This window comes from Strix uralensis, chromosome 1 (genome assembly GCF_047716275.1).
Source record: "Strix uralensis isolate ZFMK-TIS-50842 chromosome 1, bStrUra1, whole genome shotgun sequence".
NCBI lineage: Eukaryota > Metazoa > Chordata > Aves > Strigiformes > Strigidae > Strix > Strix uralensis.
The window spans coordinates 101,356,665-101,380,216 of record NC_133972.1 but is presented as its reverse complement, the minus strand read 5'-3'; the positions used below and the strand labels follow the sequence as shown (position 1 = coordinate 101,380,216).

Genomic DNA, 23,552 nt, shown 5'->3' with positions numbered 1-23,552 from the left:
CCTATATATTAAGCTGGGGCCTTTGTCTGGCTATGGTTTGAGCAATAATTTTGATAATTACTTTCTGTCATTTGCTGTTTCCAGGAGGAAGAGACACATGTTCAGAAAAGCAGGAAAAAGTAGTTAAAAACCACTGTAAAGTAGTTTAAAAACATTGAAAGTAGTTTAAAACATCCTGAGACAACAAAACACTTTTATTTTGCAGAACATAAAAGCAAAAAGATGTCTCTGCTGTCCGTTCCTCACTTCTTGATACCTTCCTCCAACTGTTTCATCTTCAAACCCTATGCCTTGCTGAGATTATACTTTTGGGAGTATGTTAACTACTAAAACCTGGCCTCTTCAGATACCCACACAGTATGATTGGCAAATACATAGCTGCCCTTAAAAAAATTGCTGGTTTATTAAATGCCAAAATTCATCATGATGTGTTCAATATATCAGTTCTTAAGATACTTAGATCAAGAAAGGTATATGAAGAGACACACTAACTATTCATCAATTCAATTATTTTGGAATTGAATGTCTCAGTGATTTACAAATCCATCACACATTAAAGTAACAGACTAAAAGCAAATTTGGCTCCTACTTGAATTTGTTTCTTTCTTCACGTTCTATCCTTTGCAACCTTTCTTCTCTCTCCTGACGTCGTCTTTCTCTTTCTGCTGCCAAGGACTCCTGGTGCTGCCGAAAAGATGATGTAAGGAGACCACCCAAAGCTGGCCTGCAGAGAAGGAAGATCAGATTTCTCAGTGCCACTTTTATTGATTATACTGGCAAAAAATGAGTAGCAATCATTCTGCAAGTATCATAAGCCCAACCAACAGAATGACATGACAATATTAATGTATGGATGCTTCAAAGCACTGGCTAAGCATCTTCTTGTTAAATTGATTTTAGATACAATGATGAGCTTAAAAATGACAGATATGGTGGGCTGCTTAAATTGCCAAATTTCTGAAGCAACTGCAATATTGTCTAAATATTTTAACTGAAAAGCTGAATCCTGTAAAGGATTTTTGAAATTTAAAAAAAAAAAAAAAAAAAAGCAAGCTGGAATATTTTTCCAGCACTTTCCAAACATATTATGCAATGATTTTAAAAGCAGATGTGTCACAAACACCCGAGAATCCTGTATACAGAAAAACAAAAGTAAAAAAAGATGTCAGAACTGCTCTTCAGAATTTGAATGCTCTCTTAAGTAGGGGCATATTTTTCCTCTATACTTTAACAAGTTCTGTTATCATTATTTCCTCACTGCATGCACTGCAAGAGCAAAATTAATCACGTATAGGAGCATATCAGTAAAATTCACAGGGACAGCACAGTTAGTTGTAATCATTAAGTGGCATCAAAATTGTTATTAAAAAAATTAGAGGCAATGGGGTTGGAGCAGAACAGATTAGCCATTTTCCTCTCCTTGCGCAGGGCAGTATTTAGTCTTCTCAAACCATTCTTAAAAACTGTTTGTCTGACCTGCCTTAAAAATCCTTAATGATGGACGTACCACATCCATCTAGTACTTAACTACCCCTGCCAGCAAGAAAGGCTTCTCTGCTGTCTAGCCTAAATTTCTTTTTTTGCCATTTAGACCCACTTGTTCTTGTTCTGTCCACAGTGAAAAAAAGAACAATTTACTACCACCTGCTTTATGGCTAAGCAAGAATTAGTCTGAAAGTGGACTTTCGTTGCAGTCCTCTGACCACAACTATGAACTGGATGCTCCATGGTAGGTTACTGTAATGAAGAAGGCTCAATGTTCCTACCAGCAATGCATAGCAAACTTCTAGCTGTTGCTCAGGAAACTGTTAAGATGCAAGAGATTATGTGAGTAAATGCCCAGCCAAAATAGTGGGACTTTTTTGTCAGAAATGGCAGGCTTTACAGTAGACTTCTCAAATATTTAAATGATTTATTCTTTGAGATGAAACAGCTTCAAGTAGCAAATACATTTTAAAAAAAGCTACATGTATATTCACTTATAGTTTGGTCTTGACACAGATTTTTAACTTTTTTTACTGCAAGTACTCCTTTGGCTAGGAGAGTGGCTCCTCTCACACATCCTTTCCCAACGTTGTGGTACTGGTACCACCAATCTCTCACATAGCAACAGAGTGACCTCAGAGTAAACATGTCTGTCTTTCTGTCTCTTAGACAGGAAAAATCTGTATTGTAGAGGGTAGCTTTATACAGATGTAAATGTATCCACACTGATTGAATTAGACTGATAAAATCAAAGAGACATAACTCATGTAGAGCGGTTTCTCTGCATTGTTGTAACGTGAGTTTTGCAATGAAGGGATTAATGAGAGAAATAGATACTGCCTTTTCTAAAAAAGAAACTAAACCCTGTCTAAAGGAAGGTTCCCAAACCAGCAATACAAACCTGAATAAATTTTCATTATTTTTAAGAACTCAGATGCTTTCCCTTGCTTATTTTACATGCCTACGTAAATGTACTACATGTAGGCATTTAGCATAATGGTACCAGTTCACCAATGAAAATAGGTGTAGGAGAAGACAAAACCAGTAATGCATACCTTCCCCAAGTGTCTATGTGCAAGCAGAAACACCACAAAACATAGCCATTTCAGCCCCACTGGCAGCAGGGCAGTGTGAATATAATTTCAATAATTTCAATAAATTGAATTTCAATATGTCATATCCCACACACATAAACATTACATAAGATGGTATAAAACTTGATATTCTGTAAGCCTCTCTGCTGGCACTCCTCCAGAGCTACAGTATCAGTGCTGGATCACACTCAAACCCATAAAAATCTCTAATATGCCTTAGCACTAAGAAAAGACAAAAAAAAAATTCCTCAAACCCTGACAGTCAAGTACATGTGGTGAATTTTCCCTAGAACATATTTTAAATTTATTTTAACTTTTGACCTTTCAGTGCATGTTGCAAGAGAAGGCTCTAAGCAGAAACAGTAGCACCACTGTACTAAGATTCAGAACCTAGAGCTCCATCCCTGTAGTAGCATGAAAAATAATGGCAATAAGGTTGGATATATCATCAGAAATTGCTCTCAGAAGGGGAAAACTGGACAGTGCCTCCCCATGAAGACATCTGGAAATAAACTGGAAGAGATGGCAAAAAGAGGGTCCCTATCAAGTCTGTGCTCTTATCTGTTCTGTGTATTTACCTTGCTATCCCACTCTGTCCTATCCCATCCAGCTGCCCTGAAGTCTGCAAACTCCATTTGGAGTCAAAGGAAGTTATGACTTAATAAAACCTGAAGGAAAATTAAGGGGAAGGAATGGGGTGATGCTGAGAGACCAAAAGAGTGATTGTAGGTCTGCACAGCATCTAGCAGGTTGGAAACCTTTAGCTCTGACTAAGCTCTTTGGGGCTCCACAGTAAATACACATTGTTATCTAAGGGATTACAGAGGAATCACACGGAGATGTGCAGCTTAGTTCTGCAGATGGGATTCTAACCTGACCCTGGTAGTAAAATATCTCCACATGCCAAAACACCTTGTTTGGAGGTTTGATCTTGCACAGCTTGGCTAGAGTTGCTCACTTGGCTAAAATTTGCACATGTATGAACAGCAGACTCACAATCTAAATAAAAGATCCACAGCCATATACCCAGGAAAAAAGCCAATGTCTGAGAAACTGTAAATGAATATCCATGTGCCATATTAGTTTGCCACCTCTTGAAAACTAATTAAAACCATAAAAAATAGCCAAAACTTGTTATTTCCCACTGGTTATTTAATAAGTCCATACTTCAGCTGAGTTACAAGCTACAGCACAGCATGAACACGCATACCTGATTCAATTAATTTGTCCCAAACACAGTCAGCTCTGAACTGCCATATTGCATACAAGAGTTTATTGCATGAAATTGTCAAAACTAACACTCAAAGTTGTGAGCGGGTTCTGTTGAAACAGGTCATAATTAAAGAGACAGGAATGCAGCCAGGTGACTCCTTGTGTGGCACTGATTTCTTAAAACATAGTCAGGTCTTGGGTTTTCAGTCACATTTAGAAAAGGACAGGCAAATAAATAGCACTAATTTTGTAGAGTTAGTGCTTGCTTAGTGGTTAGACCCTGCAGTGTCCAGACCACTTGACCAGACACATCTCCCCCTGGTGAAGACCACACCTCACACCAAATGCTGAGACCCTGTGAAACCTCATAAACTCACAGTTTCACTGTTGTTATCAAACACTGTAACTCAGCTGGTATTTGGGTGCATCAATCCTCTTTTTAATGTGAACTGCAACTGTAAATGAGAAGATTTTAGTATCTAGTAAACTCTATCCTTAATTTTCTATGTGTGCATAAACTAAATCTGGAGGAAACAGGTGTTACTGTCACAGTGTACAAACCTGTAAAACAGCCAGAAGGAAAAGCAAGCGGTAAGAGGTATTCATCAAATATTCTAAATGATTTGAAAAGGGATTTGTCTATGTTTGGTTTGTCTGAAAAATCTGGGGTTTTTTTTTGTCTCTGTGTTCCCCTGGCAATAATGCTTAAAGGAAACTTTCCCTTTAGCTGAACTCATACTTGAATTGCAAATGGCAGCGGGACTGGCCAAACCAGCCAGTGGAAAGCTTGGGCTGAGCCTTCAGGTAATTTTGGTGCTTTGATGCTGTTTAAAGGGTGACAGTACCTTCAGGCTTCAGGAATATTTAAGTCTTACTGCCATAGTCTGCATTTTAAAAATGGGTAAGGAAGAAGAAGACTAAAAAAAAACACTGGCATTGAATCAAAGGTGGCAAGAGATTTTTCAACAGAAGAGAGCATGTGAATACTCAATGAAAGCATAATAGAGTGATCACTCACAAAATGGGGTTATAGCTAATATATGCCAGCATTTTAATGCTGGTGTCATATGTTACCAGTTGGTAATATCAACCATTTGTTCAACTCCACAAATACAATCCAGAAGGATGCTTGCTCTGACTACTATTTTTAGTCTTGCAGAGAGCACAAGGCTATTAAGAATGGACTGTTAATATAAAAATATTAAGAAAAGCTTTCTTCTGCCTGCTGTAAAAACCAGCAAAAGCTAAACAAGCTATGTTATTACACCCTCATTCCAGAAAGAAAACACACAGCAAGAATATGTCTAAGTCTGGGGATTTGTGAATATGGCTCCACACCACAGCATTAAGACCTGGGGCCAAATAGGTCATTAGTTACTTATCTTGTTGGAAGAAGATAGGAAAGAGCAAATAATAGGGAAAAAAAAGAAGGAAAAAGAAGGCAACAAAAATATATACAGAGCAGAGGATACAAAGCTAAACCACTGATTGTAGGACAAAACTCTTCTGAACAAAAATTCAGCTAATCCAACCTACAGCATTTAACACAGCAGTAAATTAGTAATCATTATTAAAAACAAAAGCTCAGGGAGACAGAAGATATCTCACACTTTTTTGCAAGTGCTTGCAGTTTTCTGACAACACTCCATCAAAGACTGTATATTGTGAAGGGAACTATGTGACCTGAATTTTGCTAATCATGTTGAAAATCAAAGAAAACATTTCTATCTTACTCTAAGCCACCTAGTGACAGCAAAATTGCAATTATCAACTTTAAATTTTCTTCATTCATGTTAACTCTGAACTGCTCTTCTTTTGCGGCTGCACTTTCCTCCATGCTGAAATTTTAAAATTTGCTAAATGGAAATGGTTAACTATAGCAAGAATACAAAATACAAATGTATATCTTTAGGAGCTAAAAAAAGAATTAACGGATGACTTATAATAGGAAATCCCTCTAGGTCATAAGGTTAAGATTCAGCATTTTCTTTAACATAACTAGGGTCAGAATCATTAATAATCTTAAGGAGGAAGCACTAATTACCCATTTTTCCAAAGTGCTCCTGCTCCAGCAGGCATGGGAACGCTACAGAGAGGGAACAGCCCGCAGCTCCTACTCAAGCCTTAAGTAACTGTAAATGTCTCTTGGCTTTAACAAAATAAATCCGCTTTCCAGCTTAGAAAGAGACAAAAGAGGAGGCAAAGCTGCCAAGAGCCATATTGCTTTTCACAGTTAAAGAAACTCTCTGTGTGTTATGTCTCTCTACATGACAGGGCAAATTCAAAAGCATGTTGATATAAGATTTTGCAAACAGACTAAACATTACTTGAGGAATCTTTACAAAACTTCTCTGAAAAATAAACACAAAATTGAGAGATAAAACTACTGACTAATGCTTCCTTTGAGAAAGAAACTTGAGAATAACCAAGAGAAGAACTGATTAGCATTAGACTTTTAACTGGTCTGAGGGGCTACACAAAATCAAGTTACAGAGGGGCAGAGCTGCACAGAGCCAGGGCAACGCATGAGGACTTTATACACACTCCTCTTGCAGGCTGACATGTACAGGTTTTACATTGTGTTTCTGTCTTTCTCCAACCAGTGGCTTCTCATCTTCATGAGAGCCACAAATTTCCTGGAAGTGGCTTGCAGAGCCCCTCTGTTGATCTAGGCTAAGGTACGTGTCCCCTGAGCATCAGCACTGCACACTGTGTGTTCAGCCAGCAACACGCTGCAGTCTGACATCGTAACCCAGCTCATGCTTTCTGTTTAAACATAGGCCCTATGATGAAGCCTACAAAGCTGCAATCAAGAATACTGCTTATGCAGTAGTTCGACAAGCAGCTAAGCCAGTGTAAGCCACCGCTGCTTCCCAAATTGTAAATCATCAAGTAATTCCTAAGGTCATTTTTCCTCTTAAAATCTCAGCAATAAAGTTGAGGCTTTTGCCCTGGGCCACTATTATCAACTACCAAGCTATCCCTTCCTCATTATGTTATTCAGAGTGGAAGATGTGCTTGGCATTTACCACAAGAAAAAATAGCCACGGTCTCTGGTCTGAGAGCCCAGAAGTATGTATTAAGACACACAGAAGATGGTAGAAGCAGAAAAAATAGAAAGCCAAGGAAAGAGGAACTGTTCTCAGGAGAGTAGCAGCTTTGTAGGCTGTATAGTGGGTTTTGTTTCATAGGTTTCTTGTTTTTCTTTAGTGCTTAACAGCTGGGGTAAGGTAACTCCAGAGTGCAGATTAATGATAGATGGTTAAAGGAAAAAAAAAAAAAAAAAAGAAAAGAAAAAAAAGAGAACCTGCCAAGAAGCTTCATCCAGCAGCACCTCCCTGATGTTGTCAATTACAGGGACCTTTAATTTTAGTAGAAAGCCTAAGTGAAAAGCTGTTTAGCATTCTCAAGCAGGGTTTTTTGTTTTGTATTGCTTTTAAGGTACACAAATTTGAAAAAAAGCACCAGACTGCCAGAAAAATCACTGTTTCAGGCACCTAGAAAGGGAATAAAACTCAAAAGAAGAGCATTTGCAGACTTTTGTTGTGCTTCATGTTTACACTTCAGGTATGGTTTTTAAAGTGTCTTTAAGATCAGTGGAGAAAAAAAATCACTTATAGTCTAAGTCATGCTAATCTTAGTGTCTGTGTGCACCCGTAAAAGCTTGAAGGTACATACAAGAACATGGAGATGAACACTCAACATTCAAGGCCCTGCATCATGGGAGCCCGAGGTAACATACTGCTGTAGATCATAAAGCAAGTAAGACGGAAAACAGATTAAAGGATGTGAAACATATTTCATCTTTCCTAAGTCTATTATCTAATGGTCTGGAAAACCTGGAGAGTGCATCAAACAGGAATAATTTGCAAACACCATAGAAGACCCTTATCAAGCTTGGAGATTTGGATGAACTTCAGAGGGACCAGCCAGAGGTGGAGACTAAGTTCATAGGGACTGGCCAAAAGGATCCAGAAGTGGAGGTTTGCGAGCTGAACTTTCTGGCATTTGATTCAACAGACAGAGGCAAGAGGGGACCATGAACTCTTGCTCCCTCAGCACACAGTGCCCTGAGAAGGCGGCTTTTCGAGCTAGGCTAACTGCACTGCTGTTTGACAGTAGGGAACTGTCTCCTGGCAAATCCATCAGAAGAAACCTACCTTGGCAAACACACTAGCAGGATATTTTTCTGGCAATGGAATGAATTAAAGCTGGTACTGAATTCAGGAGCCTTAGAAGTGAGACTCTTTCAAGGGTCTCCTCTAACTATTGCATGTTCCACAATGCATACACTTTGCCACCAAAAACACACTCTGAGGGGGTGTGAAGCTTTGCAAGTAATGAGTTTGCTGTCCAGCTACAGACTCTAGGCTGCAGCTTTCAATTTGAGTGACCATCTTAGATTCAGAGTCTGAGAAGGCAGTCTTTGGCTAAACAGAAATAATCTAGGTGTGAGCACAAGGCATAGAAATATAGAAGTCTTATAACACCTTCTTCTCTCAGGCAATGCGGTGACTCAGAGATACAGAAAAATGCTTTTCTCCCTGATGTGCTGCAGCTATGTCTTGCTCTTCCCCTTTGTTACCAAAATTTATGAGGTTAAGAAATTGAGATAATTTTTTTTTTCCTTTAGAAAGTAGGAGAGAGTTAATTGGTGATCTAAATCATGAAGAGTGGGAGCAGTATATTTATGGAGCAAAGCAGTCTTTGGCAGCTAAACACAGGATGACTGGGTTATACTTCTTATGCATTAGGAGCAACTTGCACAAGCAGAGAGATGAGAGAACCAATATACCCTTTCTTCTCTCCCAAGGAAGGGCTGTACAGAAAGTGCCCTGCAATTTGCCCTCCTTCAGCGGGATTTCCATGGCTGCAATATGCACTTCAGAAACATGGCTCTCCACAGGGGACCCAGAGAAATGAGAGAGAACAACAGTATTGCAAGAAGTTGGCAAAAGGCTGCAGCTGAATTTAGAAACCAAGAAACAGTCAAGTAAGCCTTTTCTTCTGCTGTACAATCAGAAATATATACATTATGTGGATTTCAAAGAACAAAATCTAGTTACTTTTGCACTGAATTATACTGCTCTTTCGGATTCCCTACTGTTCTTAGCCAAAGAGGGTTTTAAAAGTATGAATGTCAAAATGTCAACCACACTGCTTCTTTCCACCTAAGTTGTAGCTCTTGTTTACATAAGCAAAATGCAGCCAAGGGTTTGAAAGGCCTGTCAGGGTAACTGAATGGAGCATGAATCATTTTGCTGGGCACTGGTCTAAATGCTGCTTCCTCCTTCCTCCTCATTCTCAAGGTCAGATAAACAGTACCAGGAATTGCATCTGAAGCTCTTACCTTCATGATAAAAACCAGGAATCTTTCTGTGGAGGCTTTGGATAACTGTAATCGTAAGCTGAAAGCAGAAAACTCACCTTGGAGCTAACCACAGATACGCATCTGCTTCTTATCAAGTGTCTTCCTGTCCCCCACCTAATCTTTCAACTTTTTTTGGTGTTTGTATCCATGTAAAGTTTTACCATCAGGAGGTAGGAAATAATGTTCACATAATCTAAGGCAAACACCATTGATAGAAGACTGTGAAAACTTCCACAATACTTTCCACTTACTTATCAGTGTCGAGCGTAGTGTCATGCAGAGCCTGCTCTCCAGTAAGCAAATTCTACCTGTCGATCTCTGCATGGACAGTTCTGCAACCCATGTCTTTAAGGACAATGAGATAAAAACAGGCTTCTGCCCCTCTTCAAAGCAGTCACTCCATTAGAGCCTGCTGAACTATAATTCTGCAATGCCAGTGCACTCAAAAAACCAAGACTTGATGCAAAATGGCATCTGAATCTGTACATTTAATTATTTTTCAAGAAATACCTGCATCTAGTCTGCAGGCAACAGACAGCTGTGGCGTAAACACATTTTTCACGCTTCTCAGAGACTAACAAACAAAAAGCATCAGGCTGTAACATCCCTCAAATATAAAACCACAGAAATCCTGGTAAGTTCAACTGCCATGAATAGCAAGCTGCAAATTTAAACAAGAGTAGAGAGATTTTTATCATGTGAGGTGGAAAGCAGTAAACGTAACCTGAAGGGAAGACAGAGATGCAACTCTGAGACACTTAAAACATGTAAGAGGGATCTGATAGTTGAAGGCAGAACACTTTCCAGTTTCACAGAGAAAAGTAGGACGAGGTATAATGGCTGGAAGATGCTGCTAGACAAATTGGCCTCAAAAAATGAAATATTCTCCTAGCAGTGATGATAAATACTGGAATGTTTTCCAGGAGAAGTCATGCCCTGCCACTTGAAAACACGTGAAGGTACAGGGGTCTTTCATTTAGCTTCTGTGAGACCCATTACAGGTCACAACAGATGATTACAGAGCTCCCCTCTGGCCTGACTCTCCATGAATCTGCAAATTTTACAGCTTCATCCTGTGGGGCCAAGGCATTTTGGCTCGAAACCAGCAACGCACTTACGCGCATACTGCAATGAAAGCTTGCTTCCTTTACTGGAGCAGGGCCAGTGCAATCAACCTCTTGCAGGACAAGCCCAACAATCTTCAGCCATCTCAGAGTTTGACAACTTTGGGGTTTCTTTGCTGCAGTAGCAATCAGAAGCTTACAACAGCAGGGGCTTGGAAATCTAAAACTTCAAAAGCAGTGGGATACTTTTAATTCTTGCTTATCTTGCATCTACTTTTCTAAGGTAAAAGGGTATGAAAATGCTGGTTTAGAGTTTTTTATTATGGTTTCACTCGGAAATAATTTAATTCAGATCAGGAAAGACAAATCGAGGCAAGTTACTCTAGGAAGATGAGCAAATGAAGAATGATGCCTTTCTCCAAAGATAAATTTAATGTAATTACTCACCTGAAAAAAAGGATTAAATCAATACCTCATTGTTAAAAATACATGCATGCTGGAAGAACCTAACTTGAATCACTTTGACTAGTAGACTGAAAGGATGTGAGGCATTAGGTAGATTCAAACATATATACATACATGCACAAACATGTATACATGTATTTATATACACATACAGAAATATTAAAAATTTCATTAATAAAAATTAATTGGAATACAGACAAAGGATCCTGAAAAAGCCTTCAGTTCAAAAAAAGGGTGGGAGATGGAATTTTTATGAATTAGAGGCCAATTTGACAACAAACAATCCAAAGCCCATCTGGCCTAATAGGAAATTATTTAATTAAATTATTATATTAAATTATTTAATTAGATTAATTAAAAACTTCTACCCATCCTCCTTAAACTCAGCAGGACATTCTTTGAAGCTGTCACTTACTTTCAGGTTGTAAGAGTCAGTTAATTTCTGGTGGCCCAGATCTCTCGCCAAGAATTTCTTTCATGAATCCATAACATTTTCCTATCTTTTTTCTGCCCCTAGTACCTTACATAATTCAAAAGAGTATTCTGATTGTTCAAAATACTGCTTTTTTTGTTGCTGCTATGGGGTGTTTTCATTTTTTTTTTAAAGTGAGGTGATAATTGGTAGGTTATCATGAGCTTGGTTTACCTACAGCAAGAAACATTTTGCCCTTTATGAAATACAATGAGATATATCATGTATTTTCAAGGAAGGACAAAATTATGGCCTAGGAAATTCTGAGTTAAGCACATTTCCAAGATTTTATAGTTGATTTAAGATGATAGAAATGAAAATAGATCTGCCTGAATTTATTTTAAAAAATGGAAAGAAATAAAATGTGCTTTAATTCACTTTTTAATACTCAGAACAGCATATGTGTGAAGCAACTCTGTTTTATCCATTTAAGTGGAAGAAGCAGAAGTGGGATGGAAATACATCCAGCCTTTAACACCACGTCAGAGAAAGGCATGAGAATGAGTGGGAAATTAACATGTCTACATTTCTGTCCATTTTCTTTCCAACGTTAGAAAAGGTCTGTCTAGAAGATATTTCCAGTACCCATTCAGAACAGCTTACACTCATCTCCATCCTATCTATAAAGGAACTGTTGTTAAAAGACTGATTTACAAACCTGTCAGATTTGGTCTCTTGAGGTGGTGAGAGAGTTGTCCCATAACGAGAAGTGGGTGTTGTAGGGGCACTGACACCAGGGTAAGGTCGCGGAGAAGAGTAGGAGCTGCTGCCATAGCTATTGTATCTGAAGAAATGGGAAAGAAAGTAGGAAAACGGGAGAGAGAGAAAAAATCTGTCAGCCAGCAGGCATGCAACAGTAAATCCTCTTGTTTAGGGGGTGGCAGTGATCCCATACCCCAGAACTTCTCAAACATCCACCTTCTGAAAATATTGCTCTAATCCCAGTTTCAAAATATGCAACCTATCATATCATTTTAATATCAACCATGTCCTGGACATACTTGATTCAGAGAGTAAGCTACTGCTATGGAAAATAATGCGAGATTAAAATGGTCCTTCCATGTGACAACTCAGAGCAGGAATACTTAAATCACTGCTCAGTTACTCAAAATTATTAGCTGTTTTGGGAGCTGATATACAGCCTCTGGAAAAGGGATCAAACCAGTCCAAGTAAGCAGCATTCACATCTAGTGAAATTAAGGAAAGCAGCAGCATTTCCAAGACATGATCTGAACATAGACATCCATGATGTGATAATATTTGTGTTATAAATGGAAAGCATCCGCATTCTTTTCAGTTAAAGCAGGTGGTATTTTCTTTCCCTTCCCCCAGCATAAATCATAGCTTATGTATCACTTCTTACAATGTCTGTAAAAAGTCATGACCATGGTTAAAAAGACATGTCTCTGGAAGCATGGCTTTGGAAAATTCTATCAGATATCTCCTCTATTAAAAAAATCCCCAAACCTGCTTGACTTCAATGTGAGCTTGCTTATCAGAGAAATTGTTTCCAGGACTCCTGGAATGGACACCTCCCAAGAGTCCCTTGTATCAATGTTTTCATCCTGGCTCACGTACTGAATAGAAAAGGCAGTTGTGTTGCTCTGCTGTGCCTTTTAACCATCGTACTTAAAGAGCATGTCAAGGAGAGATTCCTGATTTAGGAAAATGTTAACATTTCTGTTCACAGGGTATACCATTTTCCCACGTGGAAAGCATATGATGCTCTGTAGGTGAGTACTTTGCAAGGCCAACTCATCCAAATGACAAAATTCACTTCAGGAAAAAGGGCAACATAATTTTCCTTATTATAATTCATAAGTTATAATATACCCTACTTCACTGTATCTTTTCTCTGCTGCTTCTTCTCCCATACACATCAGCACTCAGTAATTTCACTCAGCAATTTTATTTGAAAAGGCTGGTTGGTTTCCTTCAGCTCCATTTAGCACACTCATCTAGCCATGCAAAATTTCATTCAAAGTTTCAAGCTTCATTCCTTAGGGTACAACAGCATTGCTGCCTGCCAAGGCCCATGTTAAAATCAGAATAGATTTCAGTTAGGGGTTTTTATAATGGAAGGGATCATGCTTTAGAGACCATTCCCCCTTTGGCAGTGATTCCAGGTTTCTGTTTTGGAAAACACCCCACCATTACCATCTATTTTTGAGACACCATGCTGACTGCCCAGGAACAGGAGTAATTTTGGAAAAAAATGCTGACGTGCAAATTTCTGAGCTACAAAAGGAATTTTTCAGAAAATAACTGTCTTCCTGGCATTCCTGCCCTAGAAGAAAACTAACTAGAAACTAGAGACAGTGGGCCAGTGGAAGGCTCTGTAGCTGGACAGTGTGGGGCTTCCCTGGTAGCATGAGCTGGCATGGGTCTTCTCTCTGGTAGGCTTAGCTCAGATGTTCTGCCTGTGCCCATATTGAGTGAGAGATGAGAAAATCTGTGGTCCTGAGAACAACTCAGAAGAGCTCATTCAGTATGCTCCTGACAGTAACAGAAACCTCCATTTCTGTTTCAATCAACTGAAAGGAGCCCTTCTTATCAACCATTACATTTCTTTTTCTCCTGTTCTGCCCCATGAAAAAGCTGACACAGTGCAGAATCCTTTTTCAGACCAAGGAATTTCAATTAGACCAAAGGTAGCTCTCATTAAAACAGAGAGAACACACCTGAGTCCTTCTATGGACTCAGACCTACAAGTATTAACAATCAAATTCAGAGGGACTGGCCTGGACACGGCATCCCTATATATCAAATTTAGAGGGAGACAGATGCTGGAAGAGTAGCAATACAAAACCAGCACACCACGGTAAGTCTGTATCCTGTACACAATGTTTATCTTTCTAACCTTCCTCTGCTAGTGGCTATGACTTCCATTTTTCCTTCCTGTCTTATATACCAATGTAGATGCAATGGCCTTCTCCCAGGACCGTTCACTCTGAAGAAACCCCAGATATTTACCTCTTTTATAAACACATTACTGCCCAAATCATGCAAGCTTTTCCCTCTTTTTTCTCCGTATAAACTCAGCACAATCCTCCCCCACACCATGCTCTTGATCCTGTGTGGTCACTAGAAGCACAAGGATGGTCAGAGGAAAAAAAATCACTGCAGAAATAGTAAATATTGCAGGTACAGGAGGTATCTAGGAATCTACTCTCTAAAAAGTGTAATTCTAACAGCAGCAGCAATAAGAGAGCAATAAATGAGTGTGAGAGGCCTAAGGGAAATTTGCACCTATGCAGGAAAACGTAAATTTAGAGGAATCCCAGTGTTCGAGCTGCAGGTGAGGACAGATACTTAAACCAAGACCCTTCTCAACAGCTGCTTGGATTTATAGGCTTTTCAGTGGAATGAAAAAGCGACAAAACCCACCCACCTATTAGAAGAAAAAGATTGAAAATTAAAAGGATCAAAGGAATCAAAATATTTGTTCACATGCAGAAATTCAGAAGGACTGTTGGAGAAAGGAAGAAATAAATACACTCACAATATATGTGTACATTTTCAGCGCCTAATTCAGAGAACACTGACCATTGGGAGAGACAGCTAAAAATCATCAAGCTCTTTTCAAGATGATCTTCTAGCATTTTTTTTAGTGTTACCTGTTGTCATTCTGTTTTACTTGAAAACAGATTGAGACAAAACAATTTCTTTTTGTTTTTAAATGGGTGGGACAGGGAAATTAAAAATTAAAATTAAAAACTAAGAGGAATACATGAGGAGCAACTGAACTGAGCACCTGTTTTGGAGGGAAAACTATATTCTAAGTGCTACACTCTCTTTATAGGGTTTAATCTACTTCTCTTATTACAAGCACAAGTTGAAATGGCAAAGACAGGGATATGCACTGTAATCTAACAACAAATTCGGGATTTGGCAGTTCAGTCTTTGAAGCCAGGATGAAGCTCTGAATTCCAAATGTTGATCTGATCTCTCTTGGTTTTATAGCAGAAGAGCTCCATTAATTTTCATGAAATCGTGTCTTCAAATTACATTGTTGTAAATGAGAGCAAAATGGTGCTCCTTTCTGTGATCTCCCAAATCACAGGTTATTTATCTACTGCTGTATAGAGGAGGCCAGGATACTTATTAACTATAGACCTTGAAGAGGAGTAAGACCAAATGAAGGCAACAAAGGGGAGAATATCAATTGAATCAAAATACAGACTTACAGGACTAAAACTAATACAGTGTGTTCTGGAAATAATACAACACACAGAGTGCATTATTGTCACTATGAACCTCTTGAAAGGCATTATTCATTTATCTAAAAATTGTCAGCTATATACAATCTACCTGTTTTCCCTCATCATTTCAGCTTCCTTTTCTTTCACAGATGCTGGAGACTCTTCAAAGTCATACGAGAAGAGGTGAAAAGGAGTATGTGGTACATAAGGTAATTTCTCCACCGTTGGAGATGCCTTTGGAGTAATGGATGCTGATGAATTTTGGGAAGAGCTTAGCAATGCTGCTGCAGGTGAAGATGGTGATGAAAGAACAGAATTATGATGAGAGACAGATGAGTCAGGCACAGAAGAGGAGCTGCTAGAAGAGCTCTTTGATCTAGAGCAGGAGAGAGGCCTCTCAGCTGGAGAAATGGCACTGGAGACGACTGAAGAATCACAACACTGTGAAACGTTTTCATTCACAGCCTCCCGTGCACCTGGGACTCCACTGCAAGAGGAAAACATCATGAGAAAGGGAAGGGAAGGAGAGAAAAATGGGGAAAAGAGAGATCAGTAGATAGTACCTCTTGAAGGAAAAAAAATAAGGAGAGTCAGACAAACAAAAACTTCCTAAATTTAGACAATCATCACTTTTTAATCTTTGTATCCCAAAGGGATTCTTCTTGGGGCTGGAAATACTGAGGAATGGAAGTGACTCAACTTAAAGGAAAGGAAGGGATTTAACCCACAGGCTTCAGAACTAATTTTCATGAACCTTTTCACAAACATTTTCTGAACAATTTTCAAGTATTTCAAGTTAGGTTGTAAGCATTGTCAGAGCAGTACAAAGCAGTCTCAACACACTGGACAACATGGTCCACAGAGTATAGATGCTTCAAGATACAACCTGCATGACTGCCTCTTCAAGGCCAGATATCTGATTATCATCCTCCCTGGTGATCTGATCTTTTTACTAAAAATGTTCATCCACCAAAGATGAAAACAAAACCCACTCAATCAGCACTGTTTTGCCAAAATTAAGGTTTAGAATGATTTCAAAACCAATGCCTTAGCAGATCATTTGTCTAGTATGAAGACATTAATTTCTGAGTGTCAGCATCCCATGTTGGTGTTAGAGACTTGCAGAGTTGCATCAAGTGCAACAGAAAACACATCTGCTCTGCTCTAGTGAAGGCAGGTGTTGGTGAGTGACAGAAGCAGCAAGGCAGGTGAAAAGCCATGGGATCTGCACTCTGGGATATCTGTTTTTTGCTAGTAGCTCCAGCACAAACACTGTGGATGGGCTTTGGGCTGGATTACTCAGCAGGTGGCTGATTTCACTCTCCTAAGACCACCCCTGCAATCCACCTACAGGCATGCAAGGCATGGCCCTTATCTGAGGAGTGTGGGTTTGGCACAGCATATGCAACAAAACCATAATACGTTACATATGCTAGGATATTATGAAGTTAATCATCAGGTATATACCAGGTAATCATTCTGCACAACAGCAGCACAGTGGGCAATGTGGAAACCTTCATCTATTGCACCAGCTGTGCATGACAGGAGTCACTGAAGCCAGGCTAGTGCTACCCATCCTGACAGCATCTAACACAAATGGCCAGGGTACAGATCATTTTTGCTATGTTACAGTGACAGTGAAGGGAGGTATTTAGAAAAGCCATTGTAATATCATCCAGTTATCTCAAAAAGACGATCTAAAAGCACATCACGCCCTTTACACAGCTCTTCCTTGTTATTTTTAACATTTTTATGTATTTTAGTATATTCATGTGCTATACTAATAACTTGTATCTTAGCTTTGACTTTTAAGAATTGGATTTGAGGAAATTATCACTTAATTTTGAAATTTCAGGCAGCCATTGGCAAGATTTGCAGACTAGAAGATATTAATAACAACAGTACAGTATTTTCTTTGGAATTCGCACATTAAACAGTTTCCTTTCTTCCTTCTGTGCTGTACAGTGTCTGCGTGAATGTGGTTTATTTAAAAAAAAATCCAATCTCATTTGCTGAGTTGCAAAGCTAAGCAATTTAACCTAAATCAAATGGCTGTCTGGAAGAAAGAACATATTTTCTTTCTTCCAATTTATTAGGATAAAGTTGCCAGATGCCAAATCCATATATACCTCAGAAATAAGTGGAAAATTTTAACATGAGAATATTGTTTTGATAGGTGGTTTGTTTATATGCGTATATACACAGAGGGGCAGGTATATAGAAAATTACATATATATATATATCAGCTTTGCCTCGAAGTAGTTCTTTCCTATTAAAACATGAACAAAATTGATAGAAATCATAGGCAGCATTCAAAAAATGTCAATCTTCTTCATAGCAACAGATATTGCTAGTAAGGTTGTATCATTAAAATAGGGATGAAAACATAAAAAGCAAGCAATATCTTCAGCAAAGAGCTGCAACGTTTCACCATTGCCTTAACTAAAAAGACAAACCCAAGTCATGCTTAGCAGTTATGTTCTTTGCTAAATCTTTTAAGATTTGTGAGTGTTACTCGTTTTGTACAAAGGGAGTGAGTGCAGACAGTTCTTAGTGCATTGAGCCTATGTAATAAAACATGTTTCTATTAACACACACACATCAACAAAGTTTTTAAAGGCAAAAAGATTTCCTTTTGGGGTGGCTTTAACAGGTGATCTAGGAATGTGAGTGAAAAGGTAGATGCTGCTGCACACTGTGCTGGTGAGTTCATGCCAGAGCCTGAGGAAAAGGTGGAGGGACGATGTTGAATCCTGGTACCTGGCTTTGACCTGACTACTGGCCTCTTCCTCCCCCTCATCCTCAGTATTGGGCTCTGTGACTGGCTGTTCTTCTTCCTCCTCTTCACACTCTTCCTCCTCTCTGAGGTCAGACCAAGGAAAGAAGCATGCAGTGGGATGGAAACAGAGAAGGTGGAAGAGAAAACGATGTGAGTGCCCAGAAAATGAAATGCAATGAAGTTAGAAATGGAAGGAAAACACTGGGGGGGGGGGGTGGGGGGGACAAGTTACGGCCTCCCTATGTTAGACAAAAGGCCACCTAAAACTTCCCACTAAGTCTGTGTGGGTGCAAGGGTAGCTACCAATACAAAAATTTTATCCTCTCCCCTATTTACATATTTTACTATTAATTTTTACGACCCCCAAAATGACATTGTTTTCTCTTGAGCTTGGCTTTCCATTTGCTGTTGCCCTACCTGCAGAGGCATTAATGGAAAACATTCATGACAATACCAATGTTCATCTCGTTAGTCATTAAGCTGTGTCTGTTTGGCTTAAAGGACAGTACACGCTGTGCTGGCATGAGACAGCTAGCACTGGACATCACACTTTCTAAATTAACACAAATAAAACATTCCTGTTAAGCAACTGATGGCTCAATTGGAAAACAGAACAGGCTGAGCCATTAAGTTAGAAATAACAGAGAGACCAAATCAGTTCAGGATTACTTGCAAATAGCAATATTTAAGTTATCGGATGCCAGTACATGAATTATTTCAGTAAAGAGTCATTAGTATGCTCAAAGCAGGCTTTGGTTCAGCAGTAATTCTGGCAGAGGAGAATTGTAAGTCACACATAAAGCCTCCATAACCTACAAACCATGTAAGTAAAAAAGAAAACCATATTAAACAAAACAGAAAAGGCTACATTGTCTGCCTCCTGTCCCTCCCGTTTATGCTTTTTGCTCCCCAAACCAATAAGCTCATGGAATATTTAGAAAATATTTTCTCTTTGGACTTCTTCTGCATTTACAGTTGATCTAGTTCTCCACTTGATTTAACGATGTATACCATTAGGTTCTGCTCCATGCAAAAAAACTCCCACCCATACAAACAGTAATAAAGTTTGTAAGACACTCATATTCCTTGCATTTCCCTGAAAGCTGGTTTTCTTTTCTCTAATTCTGAAGGGATGCTCTGTGCATTTTTTTCCATTTAGAATTAGTTCCCATGTCATAAGAATAATGAATATTTACAATGTGAGATCATGAACTCATTGAGTGCAGTGTAAAGGGTCAATATCCAAAATTTGTGGCATTTGTATGGAATTAGTTATAGAGTAATCAGGAAAATGGCAGCACCTGGACCTCTTCCAATACTCTGGCAAACATCTACAAGGTAAACACTTGCAACCATTCCTGAGGTATCATGGTGACATAAACATCTCAGTCGTAATCTCTCTATATGCCTGTCCTCTCCACAAACATGTAACTCTCCTACAGAGACACCTCTCGACTGCCACACATGTATATATTGGTATACCAAAAAAAGAAAAAAAGGAGTTGACCAGGGAGCATTCGTACCATCTCTTCTCCTTACAAGTGGACAGTTCGGGACTAGCTTTGCTATTATCTCCTGTGAAGCGCAAACATCTGCATCTGCCAGTCCTACAGCAATCACATTTGGGAAATAACTCATGAAGCTCTGTGGGATCATGGTTCTCTGATAAGAAGACAATGCATCCTACAATGCTGATAGCATGGCTATTGCTTATATGAACAGAGCAGCCCAGTTATTACTGTTTTAAGCTCTCACCAGGTTTCCAGATTGATGATGTCAAATTCCTCACTCTCCTCAATTGTCTCAAAATGCCCAAAATAGTAAGTGAAATATTCACCTGATATGGCGGATCTCATAAATTTGAAAGACTTCTTTGAAAATTTATTTGTTCGCATAAGTGCATGGTAGTAAGGACAGGAGTTTATACAATAGGGGTTGAACTTGGAACCACTGAGCTATAATTGCACTGAACAGACAGAGGAGCTGAAAAATAAAAGGATCCAGAACTGAGAGGGTTAGATCATGTTTAAGGATCACTTCATAACACAGGATAATCAGGTCTCTAAACTAACACTTGCCAGGTGAGCAACATGTCCTGGATATTTTCCTTGAGATCTTGTCATCTTATTTTTACATCTTGTGTTTATAACCCTGAACCTATGGTCTAAAGTCTTGATATCAAGTCTTTTACATACCAGCAATGAAAGCTGTTCCTTTCCCCAATGTGCAGAGTTTTTGTAATCAGTATTTATCAGATTAGGATATTTAATTGGTACCTAAAGGCCTGAATCTACTTTTACTGTACAGTCTGTTTCCCCAGAGCCAGCTGAAGCTTGGAACTAAACAGGAACTTTCTATTCTAATTTTAGGCACCTGTTTCTGAAAATGCTGAGCTTCTGTGTAGAAAGTGTACAACTGTCAAGTGAACCATATATTAAATACTACAGGTGAGCAGTAATCAGTTAAAATACAATCCTCGGGTTTCTTACTGCTGTGCAAAGTATTGTTCTAATCCATTATTGAGAAAAATGGATTTCCATACATCTAGCTTAATTATAAATATGAAAACACCCTAAATTAAGCCTATAAATAATAGCCTTCATAATAGGATATATGGATATTAGGATATATGACCAGTCCCTCACAAAAAAATTACTGCACCTTACCCTGGAAGGTCTAGTTGTCTGCTAAAATATCCTGAATACCAATCAGCTTTTAAAACTACAACAGAAATGTCCATATAAGCTCAGGTTAACAGTTGAAAAACAAACCAGGAAACGGAACTGTGAGATCTCAATTTCCAGAGACATCAATGACATTTTCCATAAGCACCAGCATTTACTTAAAGATATGATTAAAATATAAATAGCTCTTAAGAATATACATGATAATTATGTTTAAAGGACCACAGCTTTTTACATACATGCTTCTTTCTGGTAAGTTGTACTGAAGGCTAGGTTATAAAACAGGAAATTATTTTAATCTTTAAGTCAGTTACTGGACTGAAAACCATCACTACATAAAGACCAGTTTGGAACCTGTAAGGTTTTGGGTTCAGTCTGTAGGTAGAGACACACTCCTGCCTACAACGAGAAACAGAACTTGGACCAGGAGGTGATATGATCTACATGGAGCTGAAGGGAATGTTTAGCCCCTGTTCTCCTTCATGATGGGTCACGAACTATTGATAATGTCATATGAAGGAAATGCTTCTGTCTGCTGTGATGTTTACCTGCAATTTTGTCTTAGGAAGCAAAAGGTCAAGAGCCCGCTTCCCAGATGTTATGACTTGCTGTACTCTAAAGGAGCAGATCAATAGTAACAGCCCCTTAATTTGTATATTATTTGCGAATATCATATTTCAAAAAAAAAAACCCCTATGCATGTACAGCAACCCTGTGTGGCACACTTGCTTTTACAGTTTATAATCAGACATTAACACATCCCTAATGGGTACTGTTTCCAAGCTGAGTATTCTGTTGAAAGTTAATCTCTTATTGATTAATTGCACATATATCTGAACTGTGGATAATAACGAAGAAAATTGAATTAACTGGGTGGACTCTAAGAAGGGAGCATATGCAAATCATATACACACACCATCCGCTCAGAGCTCATGGAGTACATCAAGCACGCGTTACATGCGTATTAGAGCAACTGGCTTGGTGGACTGGCACTTCCAATGCTGCTGACAGCAGTGCCTGATCTACAAGAGCTAGCTGCTGAGATCTGAGATTGACAAAATCATAAAGATGAGTTTATTTACTCCTGACCCAAAAAGAGGACCTCTGTAATCACCAGAGTCGGCTTTTTTTATGACAGAGGCTGGAAATTAACTGACGTCTTTGCTTCCCTCCAGCTGTCTAGGAACAGTGAAGTGGCTCTGTGGGCCCATCGCCATACCTTAACTGGTGGATTAAATTCTGGAGATTCCAGCAAGATCATTCTTCTGTCAGACCAAGGACTCTTTCCTCAAATCTCCTTGACTTCCAGATCAAAAGCTTCGAAGAAGCTTTGATTGGAAAGCTCTCTTCCTCTGCTAATATTATCTCTAGGAGGACAGCAAGTACATGGCAACTGGCTGGAAAAGCCAGAGGAAGCAGCTGGCTCTGCATGTGTTGGCTGCTGAGATGACTGGTGATGTGCACAGAGGCAGGCATGCTCCCCAACCTGGGGGAGCCAATTTGGCCGAGGGAAACCTGCACAATGGAAATAAGCGTGTGCTTAAAGAGATGCTCAACACTTGGAAAATCCTCTCTGAACTATCTGCAGAAAATGGATCAGATACAGATGAGAGGAGAGGGGTAAGCTCACAGGTAGGAATCAAGCGTGCTCTTCTTTCAACCAAACCAATAGTGGCAGTTGTTTCTCGGTATTGTTAGAGAACAGATATTCTGTCCATGAAAACAGGTAGTACCTGCTAGCTAAAACTTTCCTAAAAGGTAGAAAAGGAAAAGTTCCACTTGAATATTTATTAAAATGGGAAAATACCAACTACAGACAGATGATATTCTTGTAAAGCTAAGAACATCAGATGGATGGATGCGCAAACAGAACAGCAGACAGATTTGTGAATTCACCTGGACTCTTCAGAGTTATGTGTCCATTTTTGTGTGCAATAGAGAAAGGATGATGTGGAAAAGCTCACTTTCCCTCCCACATACACATGCAAATTTGGTGTTAATGTAATAGTAGAATTAAATTAAGAAAAATGACTCATAGGGAGGTTTACAATTAAACTTGGTTGCAAAAGCCCGCATGTTTTTCAGTAGCACAGAGGAGCCTATCCTGTTCAACAGAAGGCAAATATTTATCCTGTGGCAGGGAGAAAGGGCTTCAGCTAATGTTGAAGGATCAGATATATTCATCTAACCTTAAGGCTATTGCTGGATTACTTCAGTTCCACGATAACAGTACCAGATTAGAAGTATTTAAACAAAAGCTTTATAGCAGTGAAAACAAATTTCAAAACAATCACTGTGTTCATTTTTGTCTTTAAAATGGATTACTGCCACAGGCTAACACCCCCACAAAACAAACAAAACCCAAAACCCCCACAAACCTTTATAAAGTGTATCATCAGTCATGGCAACTAACAAGCATCTACTTAGGCACAGGTTTTGCTCAGTTGTTTCAACTAAAGTTTGACATGAAAATATTTATAGCCCCTTAAAATACGTTCACGTTTAAAAAGACTGTGAAAGTGTAGTTTATGGATAGAGAACCACTCGGCTATCAAAACGAAATCTAGGCATAGGCTTCAGAACTAATGCATTATCATTTCTCCTTTTTAAAATAAATAAATTAAAGAAAATAGAAAGAGTGTCGATTGTCCTGCTGATATTAAATAGCTACTCTAAGTTGCAGAGACACAAACACTAAAAAAACACAGACTGATGGAAGGAAAT

At 38.9% G+C, this 23,552-nt stretch overlaps 1 protein-coding gene across 10 annotated transcripts in view; it reads right to left on the bottom strand.

Moving 5' to 3' along the window:
* FHOD3 (formin homology 2 domain containing 3) overlaps window positions 1-23,552 on the bottom strand; it is a 415,016-nt gene that overhangs the window by 85,476 nt on the left and 305,988 nt on the right. For 6 of the 10 annotated variants that reach the window (XM_074875159.1, XM_074875167.1, XM_074875176.1 and 3 more), the window contains 4 exons: window positions 18,126-18,227; window positions 15,475-15,852; window positions 11,822-11,947; window positions 590-724 (listed from right to left, as the gene is read on the bottom strand). In XM_074875159.1, coding sequence (XP_074731260.1) covers window positions 590-724; window positions 11,822-11,947; window positions 15,475-15,852; window positions 18,126-18,227 — 741 coding nt within the window. The remainder of the gene's footprint in view (window positions 1-589; window positions 725-11,821; window positions 11,948-15,474; window positions 15,853-18,125; window positions 18,228-23,552) is intronic. The other 4 variants (XM_074875223.1, XM_074875232.1, XM_074875241.1 and 1 more) reach the window with 2 other exon arrangements.